The 15624-nt window shown below is 49.7% G+C and overlaps 2 protein-coding genes across 6 annotated transcripts in view; one reads left to right on the top strand and one right to left on the bottom strand.

The window, feature by feature from the left end:
• Positions 1–2354, bottom strand: part of LOC143837081 (sprouty-related, EVH1 domain-containing protein 1-like) — a 37828-nt gene extending 35474 nt beyond the window's left edge. Inside the window, exon 1 of one of the 4 annotated variants that reach the window (XM_077336544.1) lies at positions 2298–2354. Coding sequence is in view for 1 of the 4 variants with exons in the window: in XM_077336542.1 (XP_077192657.1) it covers positions 1967–2032 (66 nt within the window). In the remaining 3 variants the exon portion in view is untranslated. Of the gene's footprint in view, positions 1–264; positions 600–1966; positions 2149–2297 lie in introns of those variants that run through there. The other 3 variants (XM_077336542.1, XM_077336543.1, XM_077336545.1) reach the window with 3 other exon arrangements.
• A 6895-nt stretch (positions 2355–9249) lies between these two features.
• Positions 9250–14694, top strand: GGN (gametogenetin). Of its 2 annotated transcripts, none has more exons than XM_077336540.1 (4): positions 9250–9385; positions 11069–13343; positions 13503–13705; positions 14516–14694. In XM_077336540.1, exons 2-4 carry the CDS (start codon positions 11082–11084, stop codon positions 14646–14648), a joined length of 2598 nt encoding a protein of 865 aa, XP_077192655.1. In that variant the 5' UTR covers positions 9250–9385; positions 11069–11081; the 3' UTR covers positions 14649–14694. The 2 variants fall into 2 exon arrangements, with proteins under 2 accessions (XP_077192655.1, XP_077192656.1); XM_077336541.1 differs by lacking the exon at positions 9250–9385 and adding an exon at positions 9432–9567.
• The last annotated feature ends 930 nt before the right edge of the window (positions 14695–15624 follow it).

The raw sequence follows: 15624 nt of genomic DNA, 5'->3' as shown, positions 1-15624 counted from the left end.
TTACCAATAAAAAAGACAACATTAAATGTATTCAATGCAAAGTTTTCTGTTTGTTCTTTTTTAAAAAAACTAATAATGGTCAAGCATCAGAAAGTAACAAAAATACATATTCAGGGGAGAAAAAAATTTGCCACCATTATGATGAAGGGGGAGAATTCAGGAAGACTTTTCAAATTATAGGCAATTTCCAAGCACAAACACAGGCAAAGGCGACAATCAAAGATATCAAACACGCCACAGAAGAAACCTGATGTCCATACACACCTGCCTCTCTCTCTGGCTTTGGCACAGGCAGGGCTTGATTCCAGCGCAAATGGAGGGGGGGGTCTCAAAATCAATTCACAACCCACCCGCCCATTCCCCTTCTCAAGAAAGATGGGCACAGCATCCTCAAGACTCCTTGAGAGGAATGACCCTTCCCCTCATATATAATCTTAGGAGGAAAAAATGACACAGAATATCACATAGGAATCGTTGCTTTCAGACTTACATAGCTCCCCCCTCTCCCCAGAACATGCAAGAAAAGGCGATAACAATTTATCTAGAAATACGTACTTCCAAATTCAAACCTTTTTTTTTTTGGTGTGCAGAAGTGGTTGTCTATATTTTATAGAACTGCAGAATAATAACAATAATATACTTTCTGCACCCCCCTCCCCTATAGAACCCCCCCCCCCACCTGGATGTATGGATGCCGGCTATTAACAGCTTCTGCTTGAAATCTGCAAGCCCACTCACCCTTCCTCCTCCCTCCCTCCCTGCCTCAGCCCCCGTCTCCCACCCCCAGCCCTCCCAGCACAACCCCCCCCCCGCCCCCATTGCCTGCACTCTGGAAGAGGACTGGGAAAAGGTAAGGTTCTCTACGGCCCGGCAGCTCGTTCCTTCAGCCCATCTCAATGGAAACCCTGGGCTGGTTTTTTGTGAATGGAGGGTCACATGACCCAGACTAGGTTCTTTGTCCCTGTTTCTTGAATAAACAACAGGTGAACAGAAGGGGGGGGGAGAGGATTAATATTGGATATCACACGTCTCTATATAATCTATATAATAATATAATAATAAATATAATAATATAGATGTAATATAGATCCAACGCAAGACAGAAGATGAAGAGAATATACCGAAAGGGAAAAGCTTATCCCCCGGCTTCATGCCGGCTTTAAAAAAAAAAGCCAAAGAAACGCTCAGATCTGTCACCGCCAGCTTCAAAGACCCCCTTCCCTGCCCCCCCTCACCAAAACTGACAGGCGAGGAAAGAAGAAGAAGCCCACCATGATGCGTCTCATGGCTCGGCTGGGCCATTTTTTTATGAATGAATCCCAATGCAAATCGCACTGATTCACAAACAAATAGACCCCCCACCCTCTTTTTTTTTTTTTTTGGGTGGGATTGAATTTCATTCATAAAAAAGAGACCCACCATCACCATCAGGGGAAAAAAACCAAGTCTCATTGAAGAAAACACATTCACAGAGAGAGAGAGAGAGAGAGAGAGAGAGAGAGATACATACATACATACATACATACATACATACATACATACATACATACATACATACATACATACATACATACATACATACATACAATATATATTTTCATTCAGAAAGAGAGAGATACAGATATGCATGGAAAACATCATTTCCTTAAAAAGAAAGAAAGAAAATAATACAGTTACAGATGACAGGCAGAAATTTAATAACAGAGAAAGAAAAATGGAAACGTGAAGCAAAGTAAGGGTTTTAATAATGGGCACAAGGATATTTTTTTCATGAATGGAGATATTTGTCTTATTCCCCCACACCCCAAGGCTGTTAATTAAAATGACATCTCTCATTCTTTGGTAAAGAATTAAAAACACACCCCCACCCCCCCAAACACACACACACACACACACACACATTTTTGTAGAAGGAGGTGGATGGGTGGGGGGTGCGGAAAAATAAGATATTGAAAGAATGACTCACAGTTAATCGCTGTCCGTTATTGCCTGCTGTTTGCAATTTCACCCTGATCAACTCTCCCGTGCCCATTATTTAGAATTCCCTAGGCACAGATGCATGGAGAGATGCATGGATCTCGATTTATATAGATGTAGTTTGTAAGCAGCATCATAAAGATGAGAAACTAGCAGCCATCCCCCCCACCCACTCACGGGAATTAGCATCGTCTCTTAACACCCCCCTCCCAATCCCCACCCCTCACCCCACCTTGGCCCGATTCCCCCAGCCCCTCCTGTTTCCCCTCCCTGCACTGTTCAGAATTGCCTTAGTGCACCCCCCCCCCAAAGATACTAACCAAACACCTGGGTGCTAAGAATGGATTTCTTACACGGATGATGCAGGGCCACAAGCTGGGGGGGGGGGGAGCAGCAGACTCCAAAGCTAAGAAAGGAAGACAGAGAAAGTGATTTCCACCTGGTCCTAATGCCCTGGAAGAATTTGCAAAGAGATCAAAAGAAGGGGGGAGGGCAGGCAGGGCTGGGGGAAATATTATTCATCTCTGTGTCTCTTCCAAAAGGGAAGCAAGCAAATGAGAGGAGCAGACCTTGAGGCATATTGGTGTGTAAACACTAGTTTCTGATCCAAATGTTACACCACCCCCACCCCTCCAAGGCCTGTTCATGGGAGCTTGATTCCAAGAGGTTCCTGGCATTTTCCATCTGGCTCACCTGTACCCTGGAAGTCTGGCTTTGCCAGAGAAGGTCTCCTGTGGGAAAGGATGCAAAACAAATTAAATCAGAGTTTTAGGGCATATGTTTGTTGGTTCTTAAGGTGCCATTGGACTCAAATCGAACTGCTCTACTGCAGGCTAGGACAGCTACCCTCCGGGGGAAAAATGGAATACATGTTTAAATAATCCCTCCAATTAATACTTTTGTAATGGTAGCTGGCCTGCCGTTCTGGTGGGGTGCTCACCCAACACGGTTCAGAAGTCGACCTCTGCCTTAGCTCTCCCAACATGGAGTGGGAAAAAGATGGTCAAAGAACGTTCAAGACCTAAGGAGCCAGCAATGCGTGGTTTAGGAATCTACAGGTCCAGGTGGGCAGCCTTGTTCAAGGCCAGTGACTCCTTTCAAACCAATAGTTTTACTTGAGGTATAAGCTTACCTGTGAGAAAGCATGCCACGTAGACAAATTCCTCTGGAGAACATGGCTCCTTTGGACGGTCGAGTCTATTAGGTCATTATACCATACTGAAATCCCCCCCTCCCCTTGAAGAACATTCTCACAGTATCCAGCTAGATAGATATATATGTATTAATAAGTACTAACAAGTTAGTAAGGTAAACTGATTTGTCATGGTATTATAATCTTTTGTTCTCTTTTCTTTCTGTTGTTTTCTTTCTTAAACTTTCTTAAACTTAACAAAGGCTGGAGTTATCCAGCATATTAAAAAAAATCCTCCCCTCCCCACCCCCCAAATATTTCCCAGGTATTTCCCAACCTTAAAAGGCCCACACATCTTGAATGTCATGGACTTCTGCCATCATCCACAAATAGTCTCCCATGGACAAGAGAAAGAATGTTTCCTTGCAGTCTTCGAACGTTTTAGTACACAGTGTATTTTTTGGCCTTAATGATATCTATTGTCCCGTGTTGTTTCCTAATTCCCATCCACTTACATACTGTATTTTAATTTTTTTTCTTCTACTTTCTGCTCGGTATCTTTGCTGTGTTGGAAAGAAGGCAACAGACTACAGCCCAGCCTCATGAGGTCTCAAAAGCTAAGCGACGTGAATCCGTGGATGGGAAACCACCAAGGAATACTCTGCAGAGGAAGGCAAGGACAAACCACCTCTGCTTCGCCCTTCCCTTGAAAGCCTCTGGCTGGGATATCTGGTTGCAAGTAGGAAGGGTGGTACAACCTTATCTTCTCAGATCTTGGAAGTTAAGTAGGGTGGATATTTGGATGGAAGACCACCAAGAAAGGCTCTGCAGAGAGAGGCATGGATGTTATGCTAAGATACAGCCTTGCAAAGGAGAACCTTTATTGTACAAGGCAGTAAACTTTCATATCTTGCCAACAAACAACCTGTTACGTTTCATGTCCTGGTGGTAGAGTTACCAGCTCTGGTTTGGGGAATACCTGGAGATTTTGGGAGCACAGCCTGAGAAGGGCTGGGTTGGGGGAGGGGAGGGACTTCACCTTCCAAACCAGCCATTTTCTCCAGGGGGACTTCTCTCTGTTGCCCGGAGAGTGGCTGCAATCCCAGGAGAGGTTGAAACAACAAAGGGAAGAACCTAAAATGGCTGTGCAATAGAAGTCAAGATATTCAATATTTTCTTATTCTGTTTTCATTTTATGGTAGCAGACTTCAAATTCAAACGTTGGTATTTGAATTTGAAGACTGCTACCATAAAATAAAAACAGAATAATTAAATACTTTTACTTCTATTGCACAGGCACTTTTGGTTCTTCTCATTGTTGTTTCACCGCCTTTGGACCAATAGGATTTTGTTTGGGGCCACCTGGAGGTTGGCAACCCTCCTAGTTGATGAGCTTGTAGAGCCCCCTGGCCAGATTAGAGGGACATTTGGTCTCAGTTGCTGGGCAATCCGAATTTATTCTAGCCACATTTAGGGTTGCTAAAACCAGGAAAAGAATAATAAACCCAGTCTCTTTAATTGTAGATGCAAGGATATAATTACCCAAGTGAGATTCTCTACCTGTGTCCTAAGACCAGCTTCAGTGCAAATCATAGAATCATAGAATCATCTTTAACCGCTCCTGTGGTTAAATAAAAGAGTAAGGCCACCTGGGGAGGAGTTAGGGTGGGCCATGTCCAGGATAAAAACTCAGAGGGCACATCCAGGGCCAAGCAGCCAATGGGGAGGCACGCAAAGCGCCTTCCTATTGGCCCCTCACCAGGACAGACCAAAATTCCATTCACCCAGCCCAGTCTGGCTGCCAGTCTGCTCCTGACCACCGAAGGGAGAGGAGGTCAGCAGAGCTGCCAAGGGGGATGAGAACAGAGGCTTGGACAGTCTGTGCCAGCCCTTTTTGCCCCAAGGCTGTCCTAACTGTCATGTCCAACTGCAAATGGCCTCAGAACCCTGACAGAGCTGGCCGGAGGCTGCAGAGTGTGCTCCCTCCCCCCCTCCCTTCAGGCCTGCTGCGAAGGTGCCTCTGACAGGCCCTGACTGAGGGGAGGGAGGCCTTTCCAAGAACAATGCAGGGGAGCCTCAGGGCATTCCTTTTGACGGGGGGGGGGGGACTTTCCCCTTCTGCCAAACAGTTGGCTGACAGGGAGGCCACAGAAAAGCCCCTTTTCACTTAAAATACTGCTCTGGCCAGGGGTTAGACACAGTCAAGCCATGTGTCTTTCTTTTTTGCAACTCTCTGCAGGTTTGAGGAAACTGCACAGCGTTATTCTGCAGAGGAAACTGGTTCTTTTGTCTCCTGTTTCATCTGCACAACAACCCTGTGCACTAGGCCTCAATATTCAACCCCTTGCCCTTACAGACTGGACAACTACTCACCTTCCTCTTCCCACTGCCAAGCTCTAGCACCCGTTGAATTCTTGGAGACAACGGACTTTGCCCCTAGTAGAATCATAGAGTTGGAAGGGGCCATACAGGCCATCTAGTCCAACCCCCTGCTCAACGCAGGACCAGCCCTAACCATCCTAAAGCATCCAAGAAAAGTGTGTATCCAGCCTTTGCTTGAAGACTGCCAGTGAGGGGGAGCTCACCACCTCCTTAGGCAGCCTATTCCACTGCTGAACTACTATGTGAAAATTTTTTTCCTGATATCTATCCTATATCGTTGTACTTTGGTGTCATCTGCAAACTTGATGACTAGTCCCTCCACCCCCTCACCTAGATCATTAATAAATATGTTAAAAAGTACCGGGCCGAGCCCTGAGGTACCCCGCTACTCACCTCCCTCCAGTCTGATAAAACACCATTGAGAACAACTCTTTGAGTGCGGTTCTCTAACCAATTCCCTATCCACTTAACTATCTGAAAATCCAGATTGCAGTCCTTCAACTTATCAATCAGAACTTCATGGGGAACTTTACTAAAGCTTTACTAAAATCCAAGTAAATGACATCAACCGAATTTCCCCGATCCAGCAAACCTGTTGGAGACAAATCCATGCTGACTTCCTTGGATCACCAAATTGTCCTCCAGATGTTTGCAGATCGCTCCCTTTAATATCTGCTCCATTATCTTCCCCACAACACAGGTCAGACTCACTGGTCTGTAGTTTCCCGGGTCATCCTTCCTCCCTTTTTTGAAGATCGGAATAACGTTTGCTCTTTTCCAGTCCTCCGGGACATCTCCAGTCCTTAAAGAGGTTCCGAAGATGATGGACAAGGGCTGTGCAAGTTCTCTGGAAAGTTCTTTGAGTACTCTCGGGTGCATTTCATCTTGACCAGGGGATTTGAACTCATTCAGTGCAGCTAAATGCCTCTCGACAACCTCTCTATCCATGTTAAACTGCCACCCAGACACTATCCTTTGGCTACTGCCATCTCTAGATGTGCCTAAACCCTTTGACCTGTGGGAAAAAACAGATGTAAAATAGGCGCTGAGCCTTTCTGCTTTCTCTGCATCTTCCGTTAGAGTTTGTCCAGCTGCACCCAACAGTGGGCCTATTGCCTCCTTTACTATACGTTTGCTCCTCACATAACTGAAAAATCTTTTCTTGTTACAATGGGCTTCTATTAAAGTCTATTAAAGGGCCAGGCTACTTTTCTCCAGGTCAGTTGGCAACCCTTCTGCTATTATGCCATTTGTTATTGACAAACAAGCTATGAGAGCAATGAGGCCGGAGTTTGGAAGGCATGAATCCCACGTGCCTCTTCATTACACATTTATTTTAATAATTTCTGTCTACAGGGAAAGAAACTGCATGTGAGCAGAGATGCTGTGTCCTTACGTCTTTCCAAAGGGGGAAAAAATCTTCCTCACTTCCCCCTAAGCCAGCTTTCTCAGCTTTTTTACTGTAGAGAAATCCCTGAAACCTTCTTCAGGCTTTGAGAAACCCCAGAAGTGCCCAGATTGTGCAGAATAGGGTTGGAAACAGAGCTGTGGACACGCCCACCTGGGGCCCCTCCCCTTCCCACCCCCTCCCAGTCCAGCATTGGCCATTGGGGGGTCGACATGACCATATATGGTCACAGCATCCAATGATTGTTTAACAAAATTTAAAAATATATCAAAAATTAATTAACTCCCAGTCATTCAGGAAACCTATCCAAGGTCATCAAGAAAACCTGCCTTCAAGGCAAAAGCACTCTGGACATGCTTGGAGGCTTGAAAGGGCTGGAATGTTACCCAAGGAGGGGGCAACCAAAATCAGGGGCTCATGGGAATTGTAGTCCATGGACATCTGGAGAACTACAGTTTGGCCATCCCTGCCATAGACACTTGGAGCTGAGAAAGAGGCCCAAACCAAGGGCAGCCAATGGTTATGGGTCACTGGACTACCACCACCACCTCGGCCCTGTCCTCATGCTCTTCACTGCAGGCAGGAAAGAAGCAGGCAATCCCCCCCCCCCCCCCGAGGCAAAGGCAAAGTGGTCAAATCCCTCATGCAGTGATGTCAGTCAGAGCTCTGGGAGCTGGTGCTGAGCACGAGGCAGCAGCCGAGGGTAGGATATGCAGCCCATGAACATATGCAAAGGAAAGGGAGATGCTGTCCCCATAATTTCATTGAGTGCTGCTTTCTCCCTGCAGCTCCAAGAAGCTGAGCTTGGCCAAAATGATCTCTTCCCATTTAATTTATTTATTTAGATTTTTATATCGCCCTTCCTGGGCGGTTTACATGAAACATTTTGGAACATTTACATAGAACACTCTTAAAATCAATATAACAGTATAACAATAACAACAACACACCAGCTGGAACAATTAGAACAGCACTTCAACAATAACTTTGACATTCCCTCAGCAGGTTCGATCTCTCGGTCTGGGTGGGAGGGACCTGTAGGTTTTATGGGTCAGTCTGCCCCACCAAATGCCTGGTGGCTCCTTTTTGCAGGCCCTGTGGGATTGTGGAAGTTCTGGCAGGGCCCTGATCTCTTCGAGGAGCTCATTCCACCAGGTGGGGGCCAGGACTGAAAAGGCCATGGCCCTTGTTGAGGTCCGACGTGCCTCTTTAGGGCCAGGGATCCACAGCCTGTTGGAGGTGACAGAGCGTAGCGCTCTTCTGGGGGTATAGGCAGGGAGGCGGTCTCTCAGATACACTGGGTCCAGACCACGTATGGCCTTAAAGGTGATTACCAAAACCTTAAGCTTAATCCGGAAGCCAACCGAGTTCTTGGAATACCGGCTGGATATGAGAACTCCATGATGTCTTAGTGAGAATCCTGGCTGCGGCTTTCTGCACCAGTTGTAGTTTCCGGATCAAAGATAAGGCTAGGCCTGCGTAGAGTGAGTTGCAGAAGTCCAGTCTGGAGGTGACCGTCGCATGGATCACTGTGGCTAGGTGCTCTGGTTCCAGGTAGGGCGCTAGTAGTTTTGGTGGGGGCCAGGACAGAAGAAGCTCTGGCCCTCATTGACGACCAACATGCTTCTTTGGGGCTAGGGATCCACAGCCAGTTGGAGGTGGTGGAGCATAAAGCTCTTTGAGGGGTATGGGCTGAGAGACAGTCTCTTAGGTACACTGGGCCCAGACCATGTATGGCCTTGAAGGAAAGAACCAAAACCTTAAGCCTGATCCAGAATTCAATTGGAAGCCACTTGAGTGGTTGAAATATAGAGATCTCCAGGAATTAGCTCCAGACCACAGAGATGAATTCCCTGGGGCACATGGCTGATCTGCAGAGGGGGCTCTAACCCTGCTGAAGTCCCTCTCCACCCCAAATTCAATCTTCCCCAAACTCCACCACCAAAACTCCGGGAACCCTCCCCCCCCCCAGCACATAGATGGGAGCTTTAGCACGAGACAGTTTAGAGTGCAATCAGTCCTATGCAGAAAGAATTGCTCCTCTTGAAATCAATGGGTTCAGATGGGAGAGCCGAGCCTCTGCATAGGATCGCGCTGCTTCACGGCGCACAACCCGATGCTTTTAAGCGCGCAGCCTTTAAATCCCAGGCCGATCATTTGGAGGCGGCCTCCTTCTCCCCTAACGGGGCCCGCGCAATGGGGGCTGCGCCGGATCTTAAGCACCCCGACCGGCTCACTCGCCCCTCCCTTGCCCAAAGCGGGACTTGCTCCGGCGTCAGCGCGCGTAAGATCTCGGGCAGTTCGGTTCCCCCGGATACCCTGCAGAAGCACCGCCCACAATACCGGCGAGGCCACGCCCACCAACCCCTCCCACATAGAACCCCGGGGAAAGGGGCGGGGCGTACGTTACGGCCGTTGCGGCACCGCTCACTCCCTGCATTCCCCCCCTCCCAAACTCTGTCCGGGAGCCTCCGCCAAGCCGGGCGGTGAGGAGAGGCGGGGCAACGTTTGGGGGCGGGGACTGAAGGAGCGGAGGGGCTTCGGGGCTGGCTTGGAGGGGGAAAATCCATATAGGGAAAAATAATTAACAAACCATGTCAGGGGAAACGATCCAAATGGCATCTTACTCCAGGTGTAGGCTATATCTGTCTATAGACTAGGCATATAGGTGTGCATACCTATTTAATGAGTAGGATGGGGGCAGGATCATTGCATCTGGGTGCTATTAATTCTTAGGACAATTACCCTGCAAGAACCCCACAAGTACCCTCTTCCTTCCTTCAGCTTGTGCTGCATGGTGAAAGTTGGGAACAAGAACCCTGCAGGGGTGATTTTTATCTGCCTGTAAGGATTAAGTGGAGCTGCTTTGCATGGGCGGGCATTCCTGTCCCCCCCTCCACTGAAATGCAGGCATTTAGTAAGCAAAACTCTTCTAGAATGGAGTCAGCTCCAGGACAGAAAATACTGGCAATTTGGGGAGTAGAGCCAGGGGAAAGTGGGGTTTGGGAAGGGGAGGTGGCAGTTTGATGTAGCGGTTAGGAGTGCGGACTTCTAATCTGGAGTGCTGGGTTCCATTCTGCACTCCCCCACATGCAGCCAGCTGGGTGACCTTGGGCTAGTCACAGCACTGATAAAACTGTTCTGACCGAGCAGGAATATCTGGGCTCCCTCAGCCTCACCCTCCTCACAGGGTGTCGTGGGGAGAAGAAAGGGAAGGGGGATATAAGCCGCTCTGAGACTCCTCCGGGTAGAGAAAAGCAGCATATAAGAACCAACTCTTCTTCTTCTTCTATGCCATAGAATCCATCTTCCAAAGTGGCCGTTTTTTCTCGAAGTGCTCTCTGTTGCTTGGAGATCAGTTGTAATAGCAGGAGATCTCCTGCCACAACCTGGAGGGTAGCAAGCCTAGAACTGAGAGAAAGCTCACCATGTTAAATATTCATTTATATTCTGCTTGGCTCACAACAACAAAAATGCTGTGACATGTGTTAGGCTTGGAGAGGCACTGGACAAAGGCCACCAGCAAGCTTCCATGGATAAGAGAGGATTTGAACCTGGGGTTTTCAAACCCTAGTCCCAGAATCTCACCACTATACGTTACTGTCTATCAGAAGATCCCTGCTGGGTCAGACCAGGGAGGGCCCATCCAGTCCAGCCTCCTGTCTCACACAGAGGCCAGTCACTTCCCCTGGAGGGCCAACCACAGGGTGTTGCCTCCTGGCTCTGGGGTTTAGAGGATTAGTGCCTCTGCATGTGGATTAGTGCCTCAGTTCCCTGGACTGATAGATTCATGGAAGACAGTATTAAAAGGCATAGACCTATGCCTGTGCCTGGACAAAGTTTGAGTCCAGTGGCACAAAGTTTTATTCAAGGCAGAAGCGATTTCTGCAGCCTCTGACAGAAGATTCCATATTTTAATTTATGTAAAATGGTATTTCATTTTGTCTGGCCTGAATCTGCTGCCCACAAGCTTTATTGGGTGCCCTCAAATTCTAGGCTTTTGCAAGCAGGGCCGGGGAGGGGGGGGGCACCTCTGTTCCAATTGGAATGAAGTGTAGCTGGCGCCACCATGTACCCGCTGTTGCATTGGCATTCCTATGATGCCACAGGCTGTGAATCGGGGCCTCATGTCCTGCGCTCTAATCTCTTGCCCTCTCTTTATCCCCAAGGTGACTGACTATAATGGGCAATGTCCAATCAGAGGCAACGCAAGAATCCGAGACTGCCAAAGATGGGGAGGGAAAAGCCAATCCAGACAGGAGCAAACTTGAGCGGGGGGCAGGCAGCACGAAACGAGAGATGGGATGCCAGCCCCCCAGCCCTCAGACCATTGATCTGGAAGACAGCCGTCAATCACGAAACAACGAGCCAGGGGGAGGGGACCGGCAGCCGGGGGCGGCAGAGATGGGCAAGAACAATTCCAAAAAGTCTAAGCTGAAGCTATCGTCCATGTGGGCCCAGAATTCATCATCCAGTGGTGGGATTAAGGAAGCCAGCCTCTCTGATAAGGGCTCGGTGACAGAGAGACAGGGGCCACCTGGTTTGAGCAAAGCTGACCTCCAGAGCAGCCAGAATACGGGACCTCTTCTTCCAGAGGAGCAAAAAGGTCTGAAGGCTGCACTAAGACCTCCGCCACGGGTGCCTTATGACCATAGGGACCTGATCACTAGGAAAGCAGCGTTCAAAGGGAAATGCAGGGCAGACAACGCTTCCCCAGGTTTCTTACTGCCGCCAGAGAGACTGCCGGTAGCGGAGCCCATGATAGTGGTGGACAAGGAGGTGCTGGAAACCAAGGCCTGTTGGGCGCAGCCGATCAAACCGAGCCCAAAGGAATACTCGGAGCATGAAGGGCGGTTGCCCAGTTCTGAGCCTCACCCCCGGAAGCAGCCCACGAGCTCACTGCACGGCCCAGTGCCTTTGAACGTGAATGAGGATACCCCAGGGCCCCCCAAATTTCTGAGCGAGAGGAACACAAGTAAGCCAGCTTCTTCCTGCGGAGGAGCTTCGCCAGGAGGGAAGAAAGTCCTCCTTTCATGGGGGTCTGGTCATCGGGAGAAAGAGCAGTCAGGCCATCGGGACAGCGCACCTGGGAGTGATGGTGACTCAAAGGGCCCAGCTCCGGCTTCCCAGTCACCAACCGAACACAGCATAAGCTCCCCGAGCCCCATGGAGAAGTGCTTGGCCTCTGGGAGTGATGCCAAGGCCGGAGGAAAGAATGAGGCCGTGGGAGCAGAAGCTGTCAGTTCTGAGACGATGCAAGAGCTGCTGGAACGGGGCCTCAACTTCCTCTACAAAGTGACCATCCAGCCAGGGCAGTGGCCACCCAGCATTAAGGCCGTGAAACAAAAAGCAAGCCTCGTCCCCCCAGGCGTTTCCTACGCTGATGTCCTCAAGCAGTGTCCTCAGAAGAAGGCCCCTGTCAGTGCCCCGGCCCTGCCGAAGGGTTTGCATCACCTCACGGCAACGGGGAAGAAGCTGCCGACCATCAAAGGGTTGGAAAAGAGCAACCCTGAGGACTTCTCCTCGCTCAGCCAGCTGTTTCTGGAGCACTTCAAAAAAGTCACCCCCAAAGAGCCTGCCAGCCCCACACCCAACCAGCAAGTGGTCACGTTCCTAGAGGAGCTCTCCACCGCCAGCCCCAAGAGGCCCGAGTGGCAAAGGCCTCGGCCACCGACTCCATACCCGCAGCGCCGCAAAGGGCAAGTCAGGAAGTTGCCCAAGTTTGGTGCGGCGGTGTCCCAGGTGGTTGCCTTCTTGGGCAGCGACTCCAAATGCGATTGGTTTGTGCACGATGAGAGCCAAACACAGTTGGATGAGGCTGCCATGGCGGTCGAAGAAGAGGGTGGGGACCCCCTTGAGCTGTCCAGCACAGGTGACCAAGGGGCTGAGGAGGCGGGCTCCTCTCCCTCTCTCGCAGCTTGCTTGTGGGATGAGGAAATTCCAGTGGAGTTTGATGAAAACGTGCAGGTATCACACCGGAAGCCATCAGGGCTCCTAGAGGGTGGAGCAGGAATGGTTCTGCTGAAGTCGCCACCGTGTAACTCAGCTCAGGGTGTTGTACCCCAACCGATCACTGCTTGGGCCTCCCAAACAGAAGACCCACCCTCAATGGCAGCCCTCGAATTACCTTCTGCTGAGACTCCAGAGGTGTCGAGCCCAATGGGCTCAGCCCCATCTGCTCCTGTGCGGCCAGCTCCAGAGCAGAAGGCACCAGCCACGACCCAAGCAAGACCCAAGGTCCGGAAGCAGGGCCCTGCTGCCCCCAAATCAAAAGAGAAGCTCAAACCCTCAGGGCAGCCCAAGGCAAAGGCCCCCAAAGGGAAGGGGCAGAAGCAATGGCCCCGTGGCGGCTGCGGATCGACCTCCCCACTGAGGTTTGAAGGAGTTCCTCTCTTTGTGCCTTTTGAGAAGGTTGTGAGGCCTTTTTATTTTGGAGAGCCTTTGGTGAGTCTTGTTGGGTCTAACTTCTTTTTTTAAATAGCTCGCTTTGTTGATTTGCTGCTCGCAAGCTCTTTCAAGTGGGCTGAAGAGCAGTTTGATGAAGAATTGGGGGAGGGGGGAGAGGGACAGGGTATGTTTTGAAATGCATAAATCTCTGTCTAGGAGGCTCCCCTTTCTCAGGACAAGACAGCAGCCACCAAAGAGGATGTCGCCACCAACCGGGACATCCCCGAACAAGACCGAGAGGACTGCCGCCCCATCGAACGTCGTCGGTGGCCGGCTTTCCAAGTGGTGGACTCATGCCCCAGGAAGTGCTACTGCAGGCACCAGGACGAGAGGAAGCTGCCCAAAAATGTCATGGCTTGGTGAGTAGGTGGAGGGCGTGGCTACATGCAGTGTTCCAGAGGAGGCTGCACCATAAATCTGTAGAGGGGCATTCAAGGAGCAGCTGTTTTATTCTCAACCCCTTTCCTAGTAATTCCTCATGTAGAGTTTACCTTTATCATGGCCTCCGCACACTGAGTGAAGATCAAGCCCATTTTATCTGCACGGTAGATATGGGCAAAGGGCTACAATGAGTTCAAACACAATTGGGGAGAGGGGCCCCATACCCATCAGCATGCTGAGTAGCTCACTCCCTCCCTCCCACCACCAACCCTTTTAACTATTTGTTTATTTTATGTGTGTATGTATTGTATGTGTGTAGTGAAGCCAGGATTGTAGGATTGTTTGGACCGCCAGGCAAGATGCTGGGAGGTGGTTTGCCGTTGTCTGCCTCCACATCGTGACCCTTATTTTCCTGGGAGGTCGCCCATCCATCTACTAATCAAGGCCTACCCTGCTTAGTTTCTGAATTCTGACGAGATCAGGCATGCCTGGACTATCCAAGTCAGGGTTTACCCGGACTATTGTGTTGTACATTGAGAGTAGGTAAATTTAATGGTGCCCTTTCCTCAGTAGGGTGGGCTGACCAAGAATGTGGTCAAGCACCTCAAGAAAAACAGACCTTTGGTGCTCCTGATAATGCAGGCAAATTCATGAGGTTTGACGCACATGTACTGGATGACTTAGTACACCTCTGTCAAGACTGCACAGTCAACAATGTGACTGGCCAATTTTTAGCTGTGTACAGAAGTTCCACTGCTGAATTCTCTACCTTCCACATTTCTGTCCAGGCTCAACCCCTCTGCCAACCATCTGGCCGAACCCCCTTGGGTTGCTACTGCTCTGCTGGCCGTCTCACTGGTCGCTGGAACCAAGTTTTGCCTGGATTCCTACAAACAGCAGCACGTTGCCCACGAAGACTGATACCCTATCCCCCCTCCGGGGTAATAAAACCTGGCCTATCAGCTCAGCCTGAGTCTTTGTTTGTGGGGGAAATTGAAGTCTTGCAATGCTGTTTGAGGGGGAACCACACTGACTTGGCCTGCTGAGACCCAAAGACCTTAGAGGGCTAAAGGAGGCCCTAGCAGTAGAGGGGAAAAATTCATAAGTGGAGGGTGAGGAAGGAGACAAGAGGCCTGGATTCTACTCCTTGGACAAGACCATGCCTACTAACAGACCTCTCCTTGACTCCCCCCCCCTCCCCGTTTCTAATCTCAGTTGTTTTTGCTCTGGATGGCCTGGCAGAGGTGACCAAACTGTGGCTCTCCAGAGCTACAATTCCCACAAGCCCCTGTGGCTTATTGTGGCCCATGAATATTGGGAGAACCTCTGTTTGGCCACCCTTGAATAATTCCAGCTCGGCAGATTGTTTTTTCTGCTTAAAAACATAAAAGGTTCTGCTTAAAAGCAGAGCGTTCCCTTTGCTTCCAAAACTACCAACTAGGTTAGATGTTTCAATGCTTGCAGAATTCCAGGCAGTCACACAAAAATCAGAAAAACTATGCTGGATCAGACCAGTGGTCCCTATTTTCCAGCATCCCGCCTCACGCGGAGGCCAACCAGTTCCCCTGAAGCGCCAACAACAAGCCACAAAGGCTGAGGTCTTCATAGGAACATTGGAAGTGTCCTGCTGGTTCAGCCCAGTGGTCCATCTAGGACAGCATCCTGGTCTCACACAGTGGCAAACCAGTCCCTTTGGAGGTCCCAGAACAGGGCTTGGAGGCTGAGGTCTTCCCGAGATTGCCTCCTGGAGCTGCGGTTCAGACGCTAATGGCCTCTGAATATGGAGGTTCCCCTCAATCACCATGGCTAGCAGCCACTGATACTCCTGCAGGGTAGGCTGGAGGTCTGCCAGGCATGGACTCCATGTGGCTCACCTTTTGCAGGAGCTTAGATGTGC

Source organism: Paroedura picta, chromosome 5, assembly GCF_049243985.1.
Source record: "Paroedura picta isolate Pp20150507F chromosome 5, Ppicta_v3.0, whole genome shotgun sequence".
Classification (NCBI taxonomy): Eukaryota; Metazoa; Chordata; class Lepidosauria; order Squamata; family Gekkonidae; genus Paroedura; species Paroedura picta.
The sequence above is the reverse complement of the archived record's forward strand: the minus strand, read 5'-3'. Positions and strand labels throughout refer to the sequence as shown.

Excerpts from the sequence above, each read along its gene's own strand:
- GGN (XM_077336540.1), top strand. The coding sequence starts at position 11,082 with ATGGGCAATGTCCAATCAGAGGCAACGCAAGAATCCGAGACTGCCAAA. Across the intron at positions 13,344-13,502 it reads TTTATTTTGGAGAGCCTTTG|GAGGCTCCCCTTTCTCAGGA; the intron begins GTGAGTCTTGTT and ends ATCTCTGTCTAG. Across the intron at positions 13,706-14,515 it reads CCCAAAAATGTCATGGCTTG|GCTCAACCCCTCTGCCAACC; the intron begins GTGAGTAGGTGG and ends ATTTCTGTCCAG.